The sequence below is a fragment of the Cryptotermes secundus genome, unplaced genomic scaffold, assembly GCF_002891405.2.
Source record: "Cryptotermes secundus unplaced genomic scaffold, Csec_1.0 scaffold1244, whole genome shotgun sequence".
Classification (NCBI taxonomy): Eukaryota; Metazoa; Arthropoda; class Insecta; order Blattodea; family Kalotermitidae; genus Cryptotermes; species Cryptotermes secundus.
Window position 1 is genome coordinate 803,520 of NW_019733849.1, and position 23,466 is coordinate 826,985.

At 42.0% G+C, this 23,466-nt stretch overlaps 1 protein-coding gene across 1 annotated transcript in view; it reads left to right on the forward strand.

Annotated features, from left to right (window-relative positions):
* Window positions 1–23,115, forward strand: part of LOC111868314 (follicle-stimulating hormone receptor) — a gene marked incomplete at its 5' end in the record, with an annotated part of 46,677 nt that extends 23,562 nt beyond the window's left edge. Inside the window, 4 exon segments of the mRNA XM_033753007.1 lie at window positions 7,284–7,579; window positions 9,269–9,500; window positions 11,431–11,841; window positions 19,658–23,115. Of these exon segments, the coding sequence (XP_033608898.1) occupies window positions 7,284–7,579; window positions 9,269–9,500; window positions 11,431–11,841; window positions 19,658–19,850 (1,132 nt within the window).
* Between the last annotated feature and the right edge of the window lie 351 nt (window positions 23,116–23,466).

The window sequence follows — 23,466 nt, forward strand, 5'->3', positions numbered from 1 at the left end:
ACTTGAAGGACTGCAACAACTCCTGTGTGGCATGAGCAGTGTGCAGACAGATGTTGTCGTGCAGTAAGCTGATTCCTCGCGTCAGCATTCTTCTCTGCTTGTTTTGAATAGCCCAACACAGTTTAATCAGCATCTCACCATAAGCAGTAGCATTGATGGTGTCTCCTCGAGGCAAAAAAATTGACGAGAAATGGTCCCTTTCTGTCCCAGTAGTTGGTTGCCATGATTTTTCGGTTTGATGGTGAGGTTTTGAATTTTTTCGCTGTCGGTGAGTGTGTGTGGCGCCACTTCATTGATTGTCCCTTACTCTCAGGTATATGATGAGATACCCAACTTTAATCTCCCATCACAATACAGCCCAGAAATTCGTCACCTTGATCCTCGTAACGCTCGAGGGACCATCTCGCAACATTTTCGGCACCACCTCACGCATGAAGAAAACGAATTATGCACGAGCCTCACATTTGGCGGGATTTTGAATCAACACGGCCATTTTAAACAAAGGCTGCGAGCACGACGTTGCCGTGGATGCGGCCGGTGAACTTTGCCATGTCATATGGTCCCTATCTCACATGGCAGCACAGCCATTTCTGAAGAAAAGAACCCTTGCATTTTTACTGGACTTGTATCTTTACTTTCAGAATATTCCTGTATATCTGAGCTCCCTTTCACATCAAAGATAACAACTATCTAAACATTTCATAACATACACAACGTTTTTAAAATAGTTTTATAAAGAAAGTATTACTTTTTCTGCAATATGCAAATTGTATTTCATGTGTACCAGTGAAGGTCGTCAAAGGAAGCGAAAGAACAATTTCAGTTCTTACAGCCGGAACTCAGCAAAAGCCTATGGCGGGATATTGGCAATGTTAATGACGAATGCGATGGAACCAAATAAAGGTCAATTAAAGATCACGCCATGAAGACGTATTCATTCAGTCATCAATGGCTCTACAGCCCTTTGTTGGGCCCTGGCCTCTTCTTCAGTTTCGTGAATTTTTTTTTGTACAGACGGTAGGACTCCTTGGATGAGTGATCAGCCCATAGCAAGGCAGTTACCTACGCACAGAACAACAAAAGCACAGAATAAACTCACACGCAGACATCCATGCTCTGAGTTGGTTTCGAAAACATAACCCCAGCACTCGAACGAGCGAAGAAAATTTATGCGTTAGACCTCGCGGCTACTGTTATCGGCCGTGAAGACGTATAGTGGAGTGGAAATATAGCTCCACCATTCTTAACGTCGTCAGTAGAAGGAAGTGAGTTGTCACCTTCAGGATCAAGTCATTTTAGTCGTGAGAATAGTGACCCCGGTTCCCATGGTTTAGGATTCTGGGTGGGCCTCAGAGCCAGTCCGGGCACTTTGGATATAGGACTAAAATCTCTTGCCTCTGAAGGGAATCGAGCTTCGATTCCTCGGTATTCCAGCCCGTAGCTTAATCTATATATAATAGGCAACTGTGACTTGAAAATAACAAGACTTTTTATTTTCAGTGTATTTTGTTCTCTTTTGTGGCTGAACCACGCGTAAGATATGCAAGGTTGCGTCATATAGCTTGTGAAGTGCCTTGGATAAATGTAGCTGGAGCTTCAGACATTCCTGTCTTAAGTGGCAGGCTTGTCGTTGTTGATAATGAAACATTAATTGCTTTGGCCTAGGCCTACTCGATGATACATCAATCTGTTATGAAATTCTGGGTGCCTTACCTTCTTTAAAACCCCCGCGGTTAGCGACACCAAAACCTCATTGGAAAGTGGGGTTACGGGAAACGCGGACGGGTTGCCTGTTCCTTCACGAAACGCAGAAACGACGCTGTCGGTAAAGAAGACTGCACGTGCACATCGTCGAATGATGGGAGGTGGAGACTGATGATTTGGAAAGGAAACAGGAGGAAGAAGTCGTGGCCCAACTTAAAGTATTATCCTAGAACTTTCCTAGAACAACCGAGGAAGACCATGAAAAATATCAATAATAATAATAATAATAATAATAATCAGTGTTCCGGCCAGGAGTAGAATATGGGACATAGAGATATTGGAGAAAAAATGGGAGTACAATGAGACAATACATCAGCTATTCATAGACTTCAAGAAAGCCTACGATTCAGTTAGAAGGGAAGTATTGTACAGTATTCTGATAGAGTTTGGGATACCCATGAAACTAGTTAGGCTGATTAAAATGTGTTTAAACGAAACGAATAGTGAAGACCGTATAGGTAAACATTTGTCTGATAAATTCCCTATCTAGAAAGTTCTAACACACGGAGATGCTTTATCGCCATTCTTTTTCAACTTTGCTTGAGAATATGCAATTAGGAAGGTCCAGGGAAACCAGGTGGGACTGAAATTAAACGGGACACATCAGCTGTTGGTCTATGCCGATGATGTGAATCTACTGGGTGATAATGTAGACACCATAAAGAAAAACACACAAACTTTAATTGACGCAAGTAAAGAGGTTGATCTAGAAATAAACACGGAGAAAACTAAGTATATTTTGCTGTCTCGTCACCAAAATGCAAGGCAAAATCATTACATAAATATAAGAAACATATGTTTTGAGAATGTTGCATGTGTTCAGATATTTGGGAAAGACGATAACAGATCGAAACCTGATTCAGGGGGAAATTAAGAAGAGATTGAACTCGGGTAATGCTTGCTACCATTCAGTGCAGAACATTCTGTCTTCTCGTCTGTTGTCCAAAAACATAAAAATTAGAATATACAAAACTATAATTTTGCCTCTGGTTCTGTATGGGTGTGAAACATGGCTTCGAGAAGGGTCTTCGGTCTTAACACTATTCGTATGTGAATAATTTTGCGGACGTTTCGGGGATTGAGAGACACTGAACTTAGTAATCACTTGGATTAGTCACCGCTTGGTAACACTAGTTGATTGTTTCTGGTCACTTCATGGCCTTATAAAGGCCATTTTAGGCCACTTCCTTGTTCACTGACCCTATTGGACCAGACCTCTGTTGGTGTGTTTAATCAAAATCTGTATATGCATGAATACTGATTTACTTTACACACTTCAACCTTGAAGATGGAGGCAGAATGTACTTCGGAAACATCGGCGTCACAGTCTATATACCGAAAAGCAGTATCAACATCAACAGGGAATCAGTCACTACGAAAAATGGCGGGCCTGCCAGGGTCAGTGCAAGATCTGCATCATTCTGACTGCAGACGCGTACATAACGCACCTTGTAAAGTTCCACGCGGTAGTACCGAAACAGGCAAGGGAGGGGCGCACACAGTCTCCGCTAAATGTCAAGGGATGTATAGCCATGTACCCGGAACGTCCCTGTGGCTGTGGTGTCTCATTAACACCTCTCATTAATGACGGAGTGCTTCCGGCGCATGGTTGCAGGTTAGCAATATCCTACCTGAGTTCATTTAACACAGTGGCGGCTCGTAAATCCCTGCAGAGCTCAGCAAAATGCCTGCTTCATGTAACAGTCTGCACCGAGCGGTCAGCAGTTCTACTTCGTGTTCGTAGAGGCTCCGTGTTAAAAATCCATTCCGGCAGACCAGCTGTCCTGAATGAGGTACTTCCATTATTTTCTCTGGATTCTGCAGCCAGATGTAAAGACGGTATCTCAGATAAGGCCAATACAGGCCTCTCTCCATATTCTTTCCGCTTCATAAATTAGTAATCGTCCTAAAATTCGTCGTTATACAGTATAATATCTTGAAGCGCCGTTAAGTAAGTCACAAATTAATGAATAGACATTACTTAATAGAAATAGCCACTCTTTCGAACACGTACTTTAATTTTGCTTTTGTTTTTGTTTCATTTCTCTCTTTAGTTCTTTAAAAAGAACCCATGTACCGTATTTACGCATGTATAGGCCGCACATTTTTTGCCAAAAATTCAAGAGGAAAACTGGGGTGCGGCTTATATTCGAAATATTCGAAATCACACTTCATTTAAAAAAAAAATACGTTGCCAAATTTCGGAATAATTTCTACTCCTGAAATAATATTCCAAGAAAATTATTTTTTCTATAATTTCTGTCTGAAAATTGTGCTGCGGCCTATACATGCGTAAATACGGTATATAGGCCTACAACACATCAAGTCTAAAAGTACGTGTTTGTGCAACGAAATGACATTTCTGGTGTTCTGATTAGCGGAGTATAGGTGATCTTGCTGTGTACGCTTCCATTATTCACGCTCTTGCATATTCTCGGTGTCATTCAGCATTTGGAGGAGTATCTCTGTCCTGCCCGTGGTCACGAAAGAATAAGCCGCTCATGTCCGGTGAACTGCGCGCGCAGATCCCTGATTTCCCCCCACCCCCCACCAAAATTTTTAATCCTTAGTAACGTTCTCCATTTTACGCGTGTTCCTTATACTCGCCGATTAACACGAACACAAAACCCGTATACGAGGACAGTCGTCTGCACGCCGTATTCCGTATTCTGCGTTCTGGGCTGCATCATATCTGAAGCGCTTCTTTACTCAAGGGAATAATGAAAACCCGCACAGAAGTTTCAGAAGCACGCGCATGGATATGTAACATAGACCTCATTATGGGTTAATTTATGTGATTTTATTACGAGAACGCAAAAAGAAATACTGTAATTAGTGACAGTATTCGATACAACATTTTCCTGTGCATCCAGAAGACATAATGGACATATGAAGAGACTGAATTCAACACCAGTGAAGAATATTTTCAAGCTTCCCTACGCCCCAGATGAAGCGGAGGAAAAGCTCCGCGCTTTCTTAACTTCGACACGAGGGCGTGCCATAGCTCAGGACGTTATTCGTCGGCTTCCCACTGCGGCGGCCTGGGTTTTATCCAAGTTCAGGTCATATGGGATTTTGTGGTGGACAAAGTGACACCGGAGCAGGTTTTATCCGAGTACTTCGGTTTCCCCCGCCAATTCTCATTCCACCGACTGCTCCATAATCATCTACCGTCCGGGGCTGATACAGTAGACCCAAAGGTGGCCGGCGTACCAAGAGAATTCAGTCTCATCCTATCCTAAAAATGTAAAAAGATATCCCGCCGCACTAGCTTGAGGAAAATTATCACCTTCAAGACGTGAATATCAGTCACTGCTTTTTCCAGGAATCGAACGACTACCCTCCGGTTCGTGGTCATTTTCTATACTGACTGACCGCGGAAAGACGGAATTCGGCAGAGAGCAGACGTATTGTGTTTAACGTACAAATTGGGAGTCTGCCTGGAGCAACTGAGTAGAATCTTGAAGAATCTGAATCAAGGTAAACGGCGTCTGGACCGAGATCTCGCGCATACGAAGCAAGAATCTGAAAAAGGAAGCGGTGTATTCCCCGAAACGTCGGCCTGTCTCCGAACTACACTGCTTTGCAACCCAGAAGACTGGTTCTCTTGCGCCGACTTGTACATCCAGCAGAGATGTAATACCTTTCAAAAGGAATAGTATCTTATATGAAGTGACACCGTGTGGTCTGATAGAAATTTACCGACGTTTAGAAAAAAATGCTCTGTCCGTATCTTCAGGGCTTAAGAGTGTACCGAACAGACAAGCAGCAAAGTATTTGTTCCGTTTAATACTGGACCCTGAGAATGTTGACAGTACTTTCCTCCGAAACGTTGGTAAACATACCACCTTATGGGGAAGATAGTACCCTTCATAATTACCGCTCTGACAACTTACAATCTCTGTGGCACTCCTGCTTCATATGCCGCCTTGGAGGGTTCGATTCCCGGCCGTGAGACCTCGTAATTCAGTCATCAGCCCACGGAATCTTTGTAAACAATTCAGGTCACAAAGTGTCGTTAAATAAACTAAGAAGCAAACTCTACCGTCTTGCTTATCTAAATACATAAGCCCATCCAGCAAGATTGCTTGTATTTCCCTAATACAGAGTGTCCCAGGAGGAAAGGTCAGTATTCTGGGAGGTTATAGTATCGGTCATGCTAAGCATACAAGTGTATATGTACATATAACAACCTATTCCTAACGGTTTCCGAGATACAGCTATTTCACTGTGCAGTTTAAAAACTGTTCATAAGGAAGAGATATTACGTACCGTTTCTAATACCGGTATTTGTTGTTCAAGTGGCAAAGTTGGTACAGTTTACCTAGTATAATACATTTTCGAAAATTCCAGTCAACATCAGTGCACTTTGTAACTCGTGTAAGCACATGGCGTGTTGCTCGACTGTGCAGTGTACAGTTAAACAGCTCTACCTCGGAAAACGTTCGGAATAGGACACATGTACATATACAGTTTTTTGCCTAGAATGGCCGATAATATGACCTCCAAGAATATTGACCTTTGCGCCTGGAACACGCTGTATAGCGAGCGGAGCTGAAGAAACTTCCGACGTAGACCACATATACTTCAGTATACTGCGACCTTTCACACAGATTTTAAAACTTTTGCGCCGTCGTGCTATCTGTAGGAATAAAACATAACTACCCTGTATTTCCCAGGCAAAGTATGAAGTCCCAACTTGAAGACCAAAGATATGATAATGTGCTGCTTTGTCAGGGCTACCACACATATTATTAGATTAGCATGGGTAACCCGAAGAGTCTTAGAGAAAATTCTGCTGGAGTTTATCTTCGGTAATGAAACATTTCACAATATTTCTACTATCAAAATTTGTCTGTCAAGGCAACTTTTCAATGAGAATTCGCTTCGAGATCGAAAGAACACTACGAGATCAGCAATATAAAATTTTGAACGATTTTACTGAAATGTTATTCAAACGGTTTAACTTCGATTATGGCCCTTTAAGGGTCCCAACATGATGTAATATTAAGGGGGAGATATTTTATTGTAAGTAGATTGGATTTATTTTAAAAAAATCCAGAACATCCTTATGTTTGTTGAAGTTCAAACCCTTTGCGGTGATGAGTCTTTTTTAGTTCATGAATGACTAATACACTTTCGTTTCCCCATATGGCAATTGGATTTCTCAATTGATCTAATCCTTCCAGGGCCAGTATGACCTGGGGTTGACTCAGCCTCTAACAGAATTGACTACCAGGAATGTTCTTGGGGGTAAAGGGCGGCCGGCCGGTCGGCGCGTAAGGCTGACAACCTCACCGCCATCTGTTAGCCGATTGTCTTGAAAATGTGAGCGTCTCGACGTCACTCAAACCTATGAACATCCACAGCCTGATACAGGGATAGCTTTACTTAACCTCAACGCCATATGGGAGCCTCGACGTCTCACAGTCTGTTTCGGGGATAGTTTTAATTTTATGACTTATGGCAACAAGTGTATGTCTGAAGGCTTCAGATCTCTGTCCGACCTCTTCTTACAGTTCGATCCATGTGAAGTGCTGGCCAGAACCCGACGCCCTGAACCCCTGTGAGGATATCATGGGCTTCACGTGGTTGCGTGTCAGTGTATGGTTCGTTGTGGTCACGGCTGTGCTTGGCAACCTAGCCGTGCTTCTCGTGTTGCTTAGCAACGTGCTCGATCTCACAGTGCCCAAGTTCCTGATGTGTCACCTCGCCTTTGCTGATCTCTGCATGGGCGCCTACTTGCTGATCCTCGCCGTCATGGACGTCCACTCTAGCGGCGTCTATTTCAATTTCGCTTATGGCTGGCAGATCGGTAAGCGTGCTCACTCTTTTTTATCTGTTTCTATGCTACGCAACGAGGCTTTCAGTAGCAAGACAATAATGAGTCGGATGCTGAGATCAGTGATGAATTGGAAATGATTTGGAAGAAAACTTTCGAGGCCGAATCGAGGTACTGTGTATGGAGTAACTGAGGAGAACCCCCAAAATCTCGATCATGCTAGCCAGTGCCCCAGCCGAGATTTCAACCGAAATTACCAGATATAATTCTTGAGGTTCACTCTCGACCAACCTGTGCTGCTCCCCTTCGTCATATCCTCTGTATTCTTCTTCCGCTGTGTCACAGCAAATGAAGGCCTGTTTTTGTGTCCGTGCCTCTGTGTCTGTCACCCCACATGACGTGTTTTCATTGAGCCTTAAGAGAAACTGAGCATTAGATTAGGTTCTCACAGCGGATTACTCGTATGAAGAGCACTTTCTTTTGAGATGTGACGCCGTGTATTTCGGTGCATTGTCGAAGCGTCAACCCGAGCAAAGAACACCCAAGTAGAAAGCCGCAAGGTCATGATAACCTCAAGTTCCAGATTGTTTGAAATAGATTTTGAGCAAATTACTTGCTTTTGTCATTTCACTGGCGGTGACTTTGGAAGTAATATAGGTGTCAGTAATTATTTCTAAGTGTTTCACATATTGTGACATGGAGACCCATTGCTGGGCAACGTCCGCGAGATAAGCAAAAAATACAACAGCCGTTACTCAGCATGTTTTCACGGCATCAATTGGAAACAGCAACAAAAGAAATGTGTTTTCTGTGCAGTCCGTGCCGAGATGTAAGTAAGGCGGTTGGATAAAGAGAATACATTGTTGGAATCCGTCACCAAGCAATGACTGGTAAAGACACTGCAGACTGAGAAGACTTAGTACATGTAGTAGTGAATTACAATGTGTTAATTAGCGATAGCGCTGTAGTTACTTGTAGTTATGATCTGTAAGTGATTAATAAATCCAGTTACAAATTCAACTACCTTATATAGTCAGTCACATGACAATATATACAAGCTTTATAAGGGCGACATTTACCGCACTTGCTCAATTTCCTGTTGCCATAGCAACGAATTGTTAACCGTGAACAGATTGCATTAACATAAGTTATTTATTAGGTCATGTACAAGCGAAAAGGCATCCTTTTCATTGCATTGTGTCTATTCTGTGAGTATTGATAATATTTTGATGTAGACGTGTGAAATATACTTCAGAGAGTGGATGGTTTACGAGTAGATATTTGTGCATGATATTCGTGGGTGATGGCACTAAACATCAGCCTCGATATATCGTTCGATAACACATAGGACTGGAAAACTGGAAAGGAATACGGGAAAATGCTGGGGAAGTTAGCAGTACGCAAGCTTGTATAACAAGGATGAGATTTCCCGTTAAATTTCTTTTCTTCTTTTTATCTATGTCAAACTGCTGCCCTCTCTTGCCATTCCCTTCGAACTTGTATTCAGTTTCTAAATATTTTTTTCGCACTACCCCTTCCTTCAGTCTTCAACATCTTACTCCTGTCTAACCCAACATATATTAAATAAAACTGTACTATAGATTTCCATAGAAGGAAACGTAGATCTTCCAATTGGGCCATCTGAAAAAGTTTCCTTCTCAAAATTCTGAAGGCTTTCCATATTTCTTTGCATTCTTCCCCACACCTTCTTTCTTGTTTCAGCAGGCGCGGGCTGCCAAGTTACTGGTTTCCTCACAGTTTTTGCTAGTCAGCTGTCCATTTATACACTCTCTATACTAACTCTGGAGCGCTGGTTCGCCATCACTTACGCCATCTATCTAAACAAGCGACTGAAGCTGCGCGCAGCGGCACGGATAATGGCGGCAGGGTGGACGTACTCTGTGATAATGGCGGCACTTCCTCTCTTTGGTATCAGCAGTTATTCCACTACCAGGTAAATGTGGCAGTACTGGCATAGCGAAAGTGAAACACGTGTACGTTGCCCATCTCAAATACGGCCAACTTAAGCAGGTGTCCATCTTACTGTAAATGCCGTTAAAATATCCCGTATGCTTGTCTGTAATAAATATGCACCGATTACTTTATTCTGCTACTTATATTTGCCAGGAAGTGAAGTTTTCTTAAAAACTCTATAATCTTTATTTCTCTCCTTGTGACTGCTGGGCAAGCTAAGCGCAGAATATCAAATGACCGATAAGATGGTCGTAGCGATAATGTTCTGAGTTTGTATTTGGGAAGTTACTGGTTCCAATCTCGGTCAGGATGCGGGTTATAGAGGCGGAGGTGTTTCCTGGTTTTCCTCACTCTCTGCACGAAAATTTCAGCATGGTACCTCAATTAGGCCACAATCGGTTCCTTTCAAATCCTTTTCTATTCATCAGCTTCCATAAGATTCAACAGTATATGGCCTAAACAACAACAGAGCCGTAAAAAACATTACAAATTGTATGTAAAAGCGATTAAGTGAATGTGAAAGAGATATTTCTACTTAAGTATCGATTATCGATCAAAAGAAATAAAAAAACGCTATACGTTAAACCCAACAATAATATTCATTTATCGAACCGTTTTCTCTTAGTCTGTCAATCAAAAATGGAAAGAGAAAGGAAGTTTATCTTCTGTAAATTAATACTGTGGCATGTAGACGTGTTGCTAGGCAGTGACCGCGAAACAACAGAGGAACGGTGTTTTCTGTGCGGTCCGTGCAGAGATGTTATAAATAGGACAATTAGTTCAGTCAGTAAGTCAATTGAATGGAGTGGAGTCAGCTGGTCGGTGACTGAGCTAGAGGACCGCTGGGGCTCCGCCATTCTAAGCTGTTGCTGTGAGAAGATGGTAGCTGAATCCGGGGATGGTTCGAGAACTCAGAGGAAGGGAAATGTCCGCGCGTTGGAAGCCGCTATCGAGTAACGGCTAATGAAGACATGACTGTGGACACTTATGTGTGTGTAAATTGTAAATTGTAGTCGGGCGCTGTATCAAATAGTCCAATATATCCGATTACCAATCCAAGACCCTCTATAGTCAGTCACGTGACAATACAAATTTGCTGGTTCCATAAAATTCTGGCCGGTTATAGAAGGTGGCCAACATGCCCGGTTTCGCTGCAGTGTAAAAACATTTGCGAGTTCCTGGGTTATAAAATTATCGGACAGCCAATTTAAAAACAAAATTTTCATCGGCTCTGTACTCGGTAAAAATAGGTTTCTGGGTTAAGAAGACTGCAGCTTCTCCGGAAGTTTTAGGCGTTTTAAACAGTCCCTGACATTTAGTATGTACATATATGCATGCATGAATAAAATAAATTTAAAATTTGGAACTCTATGTTTCCCGCCACATTAGCACAGCCAACTATAGAAGTTTATCTGTAAAAATAAAACCCAAAGCCTAATCTTAGCAGGTATTTAAATTTCAATTCAGTAATATATAGTACAGTTCATGAAAATTTTCCTGATAATGACCCAGCTGGATCGAAACATGTGTGCAAATGTACATAACAGAACGAATAATAATACAGTAACGTTGGTCAGTTGTTACTAATTTGTTGTGTAGACCCTTTTTTATTAATACTACACACATATAAAATTGTGTTCTTTCATTCAATATGGCTGTTCTTTATTCAGAATATCTTTGTATTTATTTTACTGAAACATGTTTTCCTTTACATTATGATTAACTTACGATGACGATGGTAAGGTACTCCTCAGAGAAACGTCTCCTTCCATCTGTGGCTAAACTTTATGAAGTTGCCATGACGCCTGCTTGTCCTTTAAAGGGACAGTAGCGGAGATGGGCTCTGCACAGCCATTATCCTATTAAAACTTGGCCTATCAGTTTTGACTGAGTTGTTATTGTGTTGGCAGCATATGCCTCCCCATGGAGACGAAGGATCTGAAGGATGTAGCGTACCTGATCTCCCTGCTCGTGATCAACGGGCTGGCATTTGTTGTGATCTGCATCTGCTACGCGCAGATCTACTTCTCGCTGGGGCGCGACACCCGACGGTGTGGCAGCCCTGGGCGCTCCGGTGCCCCTACCTCTGGGGAGATGACTGTCGCCAAAAAGATGGCGCTACTCGTCTTCACAGACTTCGCCTGCTGGGCACCTATCGCGTTCTTTGGGCTCACGGCCGTCGCGGGCTACCCTCTCATTGACGTCACTCGCTCCAAGATTCTCCTTGTTTTCTTCTACCCTCTCAACTCCTGTGCGAATCCATACCTCTATGCGATACTCACGACACAGTACAGGAAGGACCTCTTCGTCCTTTTAGCAAGGTAACTATATCCTTCTAACCTAGCAATTCTCAAATGTTGCAGCCACAGTCTCGCTGCAATTTAAAAATTCTTGACCCTGATTTTGGACGAAAGAGTAAACCTCAGCTCGAAGGGAAGAATGTAGCACTGTTGTCATATCCGCATTTTAATTCCTAATGACAGAACATTCAGTAGAAGTCTTGCAGCGGTCGCAATAAATACCAGTATATCTGTTGGGTGAAAGCAGTTCTTAGATTATTCACCCGCCAAGAAAGTAGTTAGGTAACACCCACGCCTGGTAAACACATGAATACCGTCCAATGCTGTTTCGAGGCAGACAACTCTGTGCACTCTAATGAAACTAATAAAATCGCCACAGGTCTGTAGTTATGTTTATGAATATAACAAAAAGCCTCAAGAATTTCCTTAGTCAAGAAGTCATATGTAATTCCGACGGGATGAGTCCAACTTTATAAGCGCTGTGGTCCTCGAAACAGCATTGTTATTACTGTGATTAGAGAGCATGTTACCAAAATCTCTTGCTTTACGAGTTTATCAACTTGATACTTTCTGGCTTTATACACGCTTTATACACGGACACGCTGTGCTCTGTAATGTTCTGTCAGTACTTCATTCCAGCAGCGTTATTTTGGCCTTCTTACAAGCTAATAAGATCACGACATTTTCGTCTTGCAAAAAAATTCACTGTCTGTTCACATTGGAAATCTGACGTATCCATGATCACTTTATATCGTCCTCAATTATCGTCTTATTTTCCATTCTCTTTTTAATCCTTTGCTTTTTACATCCATCACTTTCAATTCAACGCCCATTTTTCTCTGTTCTGTTAAAAATAACTGGGTGCCTGTGTTCTATTAAGGACCACGCCATGATGACATATTGGAGGTGTGGAGATATAGCGCCGCGCCTTCTTAAGGTCTGCACTAGGTGGAGAAGAGTGGTCAGCTTTACGCAACGGGCACATTAACCCAGGGGAAAATCCCTCGGTACCCCTTCGATGGGGACAGATGCGGTCTGCCNTGTTCCAGCATGGTTATTTGCTTACTAGCTAAAACCTCCCTCACAGAAAATGCCGTGTGAGCAGGTGTGTTGAGATGCAAGACACCAAAAACACACTCAGACACTAATAGGCGGCACTCATAAACAGACTACCATAGATCAAGAACAACATAGTTGCGAGACGCTGATATGCCAAAGTCATCAAACTATACTGAGGTTTCTGTCTACTGCTGCCACATCAAACACACGGTGGAGAATTCGCGAACTTTATTGTCATGCCACATATCTTCATACAGCCAAAGTTTCAAGCTCGTTATACATGAATTGCAGCCAAAGTATATGTTGTGTCTCTTAAATACTCGTAGACGTCACTAATAAGATTAAAATGGTTCCCAGTATTCTTATTTGACACACCTCTAATACACTCTTGAAACAGACATGTTAAATTAATGTGCTACGAGAGATGTTAATCACTTCCGTGAAAATTACAAACAGCAACAGAATATTCTAAAATTAATGCTCTAAAAGGAGCAACACACAATTATTCTGCTCACTTTCTGAGAGAATGAATGTATAAAGAGCCATACGGTGATAAGTCTTGTCAATATCAAATAGATTGCTCTCTGCATTGAACTCTACATGATCACCTCGCTAAAATAAACAATGGTGACACAGATCGTTTTATGCATTATATCATATGTTTTCTCCTTGCCACCATCAGGACGGAAAGAAATGTGGAGACTGAAGTTATTTTAGATTATAGACACAGTATAGTTTCGGTTTAAAATGTGCTTTATACACGGACATGCTGTGCTGTGTAATGTTCTGTCAGTATTTCATACCAGCAGCGTTATTTTGGCCTTCTTACAAGTTAATAATATCACAACATTTTCGTCTTACTGAAAAATTCACTGTCTGTTCACATTGGAAATCTGACGTATCCATGATCACTTTATATCATCGTCAATTATCATCTTATTTTCCACTCTATTTTTAATCCTTTGCTTTTTACATCCATCACTTTCAATTCAACGCCCATTTTTCTCTGTTCTGTTAAAAATAACTGGGTGCCTGTGTTCTATTAAGGACCACGCCATGATGACATATTGGAGGTGTGGAGATATAGCGCCGCGCCTTCTTAAGGTCTGCACTAGGTGGAGAAGAGTGGTCAGCTTTACGCAACGGGCACATTAACCCAGGGGAAAATCCCTCGGTACCCCTTCGATGGGGACAGATGCGGTCTGCCCGTAGTGGCGAGGAGAAATATCTCTGCGTGGGAATCGAGTCCCCCTAAACAGGCACTATACTGACTGAACTACGCTCGTGTCTCTTCTTTCTTTGGCAGTTTTGTAGTTTATTAAGTAACGCTACAATTAACTCACACTAATCGGTGTCCAGTGATTGCATGAGAAAATATTGTCACGTGTTTGGAATCCGGAAGAATTACTTCCATGGAAACACTACATACCGCGAATGAAATCCTAACAGTGAGTCNATCGTCAATTATCATCTTATTTTCCACTCTATTTTTAATCCTTTGCTTTTTACATCCATCACTTTCAATTCAACGCCCATTTTTCTCTGTTCTGTTAAAAATAACTGGGTGCCTGTGTTCTATTAAGGACCACGCCATGATGACATATTGGAGGTGTGGAGATATAGCGCCGCGCCTTCTTAAGGTCTGCACTAGGTGGAGAAGAGTGGTCAGCTTTACGCAACGGGCACATTAACCCAGGGGAAAATCCCTCGGTACCCCTTCGATGGGGACAGATGCGGTCTGCCCGTAGTGGCGAGGAGAAATATCTCTGCGTGGGAATCGAGTCCCCTACACAGTCACTGTACTGACTGAACCACATTCGTGTCTCTTCTTTCTTTGGCAGTTTTGTAGTTTATTAAGTAACGCTACAATTAACTCACACTAATCGGTGTCCAGTGATTGCATGAGAAAATATTGTCACGTGTTTGGAATCCGGAAGAATTACTTCCATGGAAACACTACATACCGCGAATGAAATCCTAACAGTGAGTCTCCAAGGTTACAACGAACTGTTAGAAGCGTTACGTAGTTATGGGATAATGGCTGTACGCAGGTTGTAGGCGGTCCGACAAGAGGAGACGCCTCACTGGACATTTACCTCCTCGGGCCTGATAATTCTCTTACCTTCTGTAATATTGTACCTGGCATCAGTGATCATAGCGGGGTACTATTGGAAGTAGAAAGGGATGATATTTGTCGACAGCCAAAAATGGAAAGGATACTCCCGTTATACCACAAGACAAACATTTTAGGTTTACAAACCCTTCTTCTGGAAAAGTTTACCTTGTGGCCTAGGAATGGTAGATGCGTAGAGGAGATATGGTTAAGTTACAAGGACATAGTTTTCGAGGGTATGGAACGTTTTGTGCCTCATAAAATTCTGAGTAAAAATCCGGATCCATAGTATTATATCAGAGAAGTTAAACGGTTAAATGTAAAGGTGAGGAGGGTGTACAATAAGAGGAAGTTTGGTGAATTGTACCAAGAGGAGTTTAAGGGTTTATCTAAGGAGTTACTGGTAGCAAAAACGAAGGCTCAAGAGACCTTCTTACGTTCGGTGTTACAAAATGGGGTAATTGCTTGGCAGAGTTTTTCAAATATGTTAAAAGGCACAGAGGAAATAAAGAAAATATCCCGGCGATCAAAGTATAATGACAGTCCCATCACAGATCCAATAGGAGAGGCCAACACCCTAAATTCTAATTATGCGTCTGTATTCAGTGGTGAGCGAAACAGTCCACAGATCCAATCAACGGATTATGTTAATCCCTTCAATATCAATATAAATAGCATAAGAAAGCGATTATCACCAATCGGGAGAAAGAAATCTGTCGTGCCGGATGGTATTCCTGGGGTGATTTTAAAGTTTGGTGAGGAAGCCATGATTCCGTACCGTGGGAGATTGCTGGACATAACCATGAACAACGGAGCTATCCCAGGGGACTGGAGAAAGGCTATAGTGGTCCCTATTTACAAAGTGGGAGATCGATCAGTGATTGGGAACTACAGACCGATCACTTTAACATCAGTGGTTTGCAAACAAATGGAACATGCAATAACAGGGTATCTAAAACAAATTAAGGAAAAGAGTGATTGGTTATACAAGGGCCAGCACGGCTTTAGGCCAGGGTACTCGTGCGGAAGTCAATTAATTACAGTCTGTCAGGATATTGCAGATGCCCTGGACGAGGGGGTCAGGACAGACGCAATAATAATAGATTTTTCAAAGGCCTTCGATTTGGTCCCACATGATAGGATACTCACAAAAATAGCGGAAGATGGAGTGGACTTCAGGGTAGTTGTGTGGATCAGAAATTTCTTTCAGGACGCTCACACAGAGTCAGAGTAGACGGGCACCTATCTGAAGATGTCAGAGTGACGTCAGGAGTGCCGCAAGGGAGCATTTTAGGACCGCTGCTATTCCTGGCTTGAATGAATGAATGTACAATATAAGGGGTGGACCTTCTTGGCCCTTGCACCGCGACCACAGTGATCTATTGTGCCTCCCCTTCTGATTATCCCCTCAGCAATCCCGCGCTTCTAATGAAGCGTAGGATTTTGTAGGTGGGGACGTCGAAATAGTCACTTGGTTCCATAAAGTATTGTAATCTTAAATAAACTAAGGCCTCACATTCACACAGGATATGTGTGACTGTTTCATTTCCTTCTTGACACCTCTCACAAGTGGGACTATCACTTAGTCCCAGTTTGAACAGGTGTCCTTTGAGGTGACAGTGTCCTGTAAGGAGTCCTACCACCCATCGTAGCCACTTCCTGTTTAGCTTCAACAGTTCCTTCGCTCTTTTAGCAGAGGGTCCTCGTATGAGTCCCTTTGCTTGCCTGAGTCCTGTCAAGGATCCCAAGTATTTCTTGTGCTTTATATCTGTCCAGTCCCTAGGATTGCCTTTCTGGCGACTCCTACAGAGATGCCACAGGCTGGTTCAGGAAAATACTGGATAGTAGTGACATTGGCAAGTTGCAGACGGATCTAAATAAATTAGGGGAATGGGCGGTAGTAAACGAAATGAAGATAAATCCGGATAAGAGTAACGCGGTAAGTTTCACGAGAGCTAGGGTGAAGGATCGACTGACGTATTATTTTAGGGACCAACAAATTCCGGAGGTAAATAGCTTTAAGTACCTAGGAATAATCATGCGGAGCGATCTAAGATGGGCAGATCATGCTACGAAAAGCATGGAAGGCTCTTCATTTAATAATGCGTATACTGAAACAGGGCAATAATAAGACGAAACATCTAGCCTATACGTCACTAGTGAGACCGATACTTGAATATGGTTCGGTATGTTGCGACCCATACAGAGAATGGCAGGTTAGCGCTTTAGATCGGGTACAAAGAAGAGCAGCTAAATCTGCCAATCCTACAGATGAATCTGGCTGGGAAACTCTGACACAGCGTAGACTGATAGCCCCCCTGTGCTCCCTCTACAAGGCGTACACCAGGAGACCGGCTTGGAAAGCGATAGGGAATGGTCTGCTTAAACCATGCAGGGACAATTATATGTGGAAAGTTAGAAGCAGGAAACAAAGAACAGATGCTGGCAAATATTCCTTTGTAAACAGGACCATAAAGAATTGGAACAGTTTACCTGCAGGCATACTAGCGTCTTTCCCCTGTAAACTAAACACTTTTAGAAAGAGGGTTAGGAAAACAGTTACAAGTACAGAGGCCTTAGGCGGAGTTGAATGAGTCAAGTGAAGTAATGCGAAGTGTCCTTGTTCGAGTGCAGTGAAACGAACACAAACACGTGCCATTTTATAACTTTATATGTCTGAATTCGCACTGTGTTTACCTTGTATATTGTATGTATTTTGTTCCCTTATGTTATAGACTTTCCTTGTCTGTATCAGTGTAAGTTCTGCTGCCACCGGGTGAACACCCAATTGCAATATAATAATAATAATAATAATAATAATAATAATAATAACAACGGGAAATACTGCACTTCCGAAGCAACGGATTGTTGAACCAGCAGGAATAATGCACTTCCGCGGTAACGATCATGGAACACATGAAACCGAACTGTTGAAGACAGTGTTCTCTAAGCGGTTCGAAAAACGACTATATAAAGGGTTTCAATGCATCCTCCAAGGGAGTTGAAATATAGCCGCCGCAGAAGCCACGGTTGGAAGACAGAGTCTAGCATTCGCCGAATTAGTTGGATCGAGTGGGCGGAACCGCAGAAGCAGTAAAAGTGATACTAATTGTACTTGCGTGTGTAAAGGCGAGCGTTCAATAAATATTCGCTAAATCCGAGACCCACGTGAAGTTATTTGTCGCGCTGCACAGGCAAAACGCGACAATATTATGAATTAAGGAGCATGTGCAATGACGCGTTTGTGACCTAATTTATGGTACTATCCCATAATCCGGCCGGAGATAAAGATAAAGAGGTTTATCAGTGTTTCGGCGAGATTCAAACTGTGCATCTACCGAATGCAAATCACAAGCGTTTATCTTTTGAGCTAACTTTCTTGTTCCCCGGGTTCTGTATTCTCGAGTAAGTAAGGCTAATCGCGTACGACCCAATTCATCTTTGTACCATATTTGTAAGAGTTAGGTTTATCATCGTCATTAGGTAATTTCAGGTAACCGTAGAAACGAACGGCCAATGTTTTGTTTCCGTGAGTTTTAACTACTCTGTGACGATTACTAATATTGTTGTAATATAAAGGAAACCCTTAACGACTGAATACTTATGAATATTATTCGTGAGAGATGACGTTAAACGTCGCCCTCTATTCATCACTCCATAACATGTAACAGAGTAAGGGGGGACGTCCGTTGTTGGAAACCACTACCAAGCAACGGTTATTGAAGACTAACAGACTGAGAAGACTTAGTGTGTCCTATAATGATTTGTGATGTGTGTAGAATAGTGAGAGCGTAATCCTTTGTAAGAGTTCAGTAAATCCGATTGCCAATCAAATTCCATCTCTCGTCACACTCATACACGTAGCAATATTTCGTAATGATTATTATATAATTTTCTGTTTTCTGCCATTTCGCATCAGAATTCGAAGGCTCACCACCAACACAAAATATGTGTTCAAGCCTAATCTTTACCAAATGAATCTTCCTCTGTCACAGTAACAAACTGTTTTAATGTCAAATTTAACATTTTGTTTCAGCTGGTGGATACTTTTCCCAAAGGATTTCTCATATGATGTTTCCGAAACAACAAAAAATGAGGTCGTTCCCTGCTCCTCCCAGTCGTACTACAAGCTCCGTCAATCCACTATTTCTGGTTTAACCATTCTAATAATACTTTTATCTGACTACAACATTTGCAGGGCTTGAATAAATCCTACTTAAATAAAGAAGCTCAGTGGGCATAACGATGGGCTACAGGCTAGAAGGTCCGGGTTCAATTCCCGGCAGTGGAAAATTGTTCTTTCCTCCACAACGTCTAGACAATCTGAGGCCCGTCAAGCCTCCCATCCAGTGAATACTGGGTGCTCTTTCCCCGGAGGTAAAGCAGTATGTAGCGCCGAGGTCAAGAAAGTTAAAGCTATACCTCCACTCCCCCCATATGTCTTCATGGCCTGGTGCTTAAATAATTAAGCACAGGGACAGTCTAACATTCTTACGTTTTTAACGAGATCTCCAGCATGGCGGGGTGACTACGTCACTGTCTAATAACAATTCGATCTCTTACGTGTTTTAGACAAAACAGATTAATAAAAGTAATTTATATAACTCTCCCTTGCTTAATTATCTTTGTGTATGTTATTCTCTTTATGGGCTTTATTTTCCGCAGGTACGGCTTATGTATGGAGAAAGCCCAGCAGTACAAAATGACATACTCGCTAGCGACGACCAACAACTCGAACCCAGTTCCTCTAGTTCAGCGCAGCATGATTGTCATTGTTCCGCCCAGCACAGCCCAAAATGGCCACACCAACGGCAGTGTCAGGACCAACAACAGCCAACATGCCGAGGTTTACGTGTGATGTTGCATAGTCAGAGTGGCCAGTAACTAAGCGATGTGACGCTCTTATGTTGAGTTTGTTATGAATTCATATTTTGTAACATTGCTCGATAAATTATTTAACGACGTTGTATCAAGGTCGTTTATTATCGGCGATGTTGTTGATAATGTATCAACAGTGAGTGGATTACTTGGGTGAAAATTAAGAGAAAAGAAAAAAATCCCTGAAGAAAACGAAAGTTGATCTCTATAATTGTTCCCCAGTACTCGTACGCTTTTCAAAGAAAACATGTCGAATCTGTGATCTGGAGCGCTTGTCGAAGGATAAGTTATTTATTCACGCTGCATATTATGGAAGTTACTGCCGACAGTGTCTGTGCAGTGGACTATACTACAGGGAACGGACACGGTGACTGGTAAGAAGACTTTTTCACCAACCGAAGCAGATATTTTGCGATAACTACATGCCAAATATTAAATTTTCCCACAGGGGAGCTAAGAATGTGTATAGTTCTGTTTCAGAAGTTGTGATCAGTGGAACTCTTTTCAGAAGCAGCAACAGCGGCTATCCTGACTGAGGTATTTTGTGATTCTTCTTAATCCCTTGAGGCAAATTCCACGATAGTACCGTCATTTGGCCACGACCGCTCTTCCCTTACCCTTTCCAATTTATCATTCATCACTCGTCGTACCATTCGAAGTTGCATAGCATAGCTACCGACACTGTCGTGACATAACCTCAAAATGAATCTAGTCTTTCAAAACAAATTAAGAAATTAAATAATAAAATTACTTCTACAAGAAATAATCTCTCCCATCAAATGCACAGTGAAACCAACTCTAAAAGAATGTCCTGGAATTAAAAAAAACATGGCCAGTTTTTTGTTTGTGGTAAGGACAGTTTTGTTACTGTAGTGGTTTCCAAAATGTGACCATCCCTGTAAAGGGAAGGGTTAGTTGGTTAGGGAGAACTCTGCATATTTGATGAAAGTTACATGGTAAAATTGAATTGATTCCAATTAGCAAAATGTCATAATTCGATTGTTAGATTTTATGAATGTTTAGAATATTGTTAAATATTATTAATAGGACCGGATTTTCAGTTGTGAGGGCCCTGGGGCAATCGAAATCTGGAGGCATATATCAATATCACCAAATTAGGTTATGATTTTTATTTTCGATATTTTAGAAAAGTAGATTTAATAAAATATGTGGATTCTGTTTGTGTTTCGTGGAGGTCCAGGGTGTTTCGCCCCTAAATCCAGCTCTGATTGTTAATTGAATAAAACTTATAAACGGCCTTCAGTTTTATAACGTTGTGAATTTTTTGGAACAGACCGACGTTTCGCAAGAATATATTGCCTTCGTTTTCAGTGTTGAAGAGTAAAGCAAATAAGAAACCAGGTGACTCAGAGGGTAAATTATTCTTGCCTCCGAAACGTCGGATTTTCTCGGAATTATACGGCATTGCAACTCAGAAATAGTCACCGCAGTGAAGTATGAAATCAGTATAAAAAAGTTATTGATTTTAAAATTTAAAACCCGAGGAAACTGTTCTCTATGCACACAGTAAATTATGAACGGGGTGCAGTGAAATGTGCAGAGCTGGAAGTGCCATGTAGGTACAAATTTGGGAATAGTTCTCTACTGCATGACACGGTAGAAGTGTATTTATGTCCAGGATCATAGTGTATCGAACAAATGAATAGCAGAAAGGTGTCCTCCTCTGGAGTACACACGCTGGCTTCATGGCATATTGCTATTCTTAACGTGACCATTAATTGGTGCCATCTGAATATATTGTGCAACAATTTAAATTTGTTGTTGTGTAGTTGTGGTGACTGTGGACGGGGTTTGGATTGGTGACTGTTTATTGACCACTTATACACACAATTCCCAACTACAAGTAATTACGGCGGCATCACTAATCTCCACATTTTTCAAACCACTTCTACAAACACAAAGTCTTCTCCAGCCTTCATTGTCTTCACTAGTCGTTTACTGGTAATGGCTCCTAGCAGTGGAGATTCTTCAGTTTCCGCCCTCATGCCGTTCATAGCTGGCTACAGTCTCACAACCGAACTGCCTCTCAACTTAAAGTCAAAGTCAGAGTTACTTTACGACTGGAGGTTTACCGCCAATCACTTCGTCTTGGCTCCAGGCCCTTTGAGACCCACGACCAAAGATACTATTTTCCCAACTGAACACTTGAAATAATAATCCTTATTTAACTTCCTCTATGACGAGAAGGTGGGCTTATCTGTTATGAATATGCTTGGCTTTTCGTCAAGTGTATATTTCATACATATAACATGTTACTGAAAATTCTTCCTTTTGCATTACACACAAATCCTCTGTCAGTACAGGCTCTACAGAGTACATTATGCCTATCTTACGTGTTTTATGCTACAGTGGCAGCTTAGTCATTTGAAAGGTTGTACGCTTGACCACCACCAAGTTTAAGCTTCTTATATTTTCTATGTCAGGCTTCACCTTGTCCCACACCGCGACCTTGTTCATTCTGAAGATTTTGTATAACTTCTGCTTGTTGCCTGCACAATTTTGTTATATAATCGTATACATACGGAAGGTTGAAAGCTTTATGCAAATCGCGGACCGGTGTGCATTTTGGAAAATTTCCAAAGGTATGCAAAATCTTTTTATGCATGTGTTGCAATTTTAAAAGTTACGTGTCTGCCGTAAGTTATTACTGATCTGATCAGTGCCTTTTGGAACGTTAGTTTGATGTCGGCGCCTAAACGCAGCGTCCAGACCGACTCGCGTATTCACCCAGCCTCCTGTTCATGGTTACCGTGGACTCTTTCTTCGTGAGGGGTTAAGCGGCCGGGGAGTGAAGCTGACCGCTCACACATATATCTAGTGCCGAGGTCAAGAATGGTGGAGCTACATCTTCACTTCCCCAAATGTCTTCATGGCGAGGTACTGAATTAATTAAATGCAGGAAGAATTTGGCTATATGTCATCCTTAGTACGTAGTTCTAAATATCACCAAAAAGTTACTTCGCCTTGTCGAGTTTTACCAAAGAACACGACGTCACTACCCACCAAATTCATTGATACACATTGCCTTCGGGATCCCAGAGCTCACATACACTGAAAGCTGTCAAGCAGTAGCCTATCGAATTATAGTATCGAGATTCATAATTCTAGGTACTCGATAATGCAGCACACAAAATTACCAGCCACTTGTTTTGAAGATTATTCAAACAAACAAAAAACTCCGTGATTTTAGTCCGCAAGCGAACTATACCGACCGAGCGACCGCCGCTTGTCGGCGAAGTAAGTGCCAACTTTTGCGGACAGAGGGTGTTGCGTGGGAAGCGCAACGAATCCCCACGGCCGTTAATTTCGGTTTTCTAGACCGGAGCCGCTATTTCCTTGAAATAGCTCCTCAATTATCATCACGAAGCTGAGTGGACCCCGTTCCAGACCCACTATTTCTCAGAAAAAAATCTTTTAACGCCGGGAATCGAACCCGGACCTCTGGATCTGTAGCCAGGAACGCTGACCACTAGACCACAAAGGCGGTCTTTTTTAAGTTTACTTAAATTGGAAACAAAGAAAAGCAGATTTATGAATGCGCCACAATACTGCATTTCGACATAATCTGTGAAAGG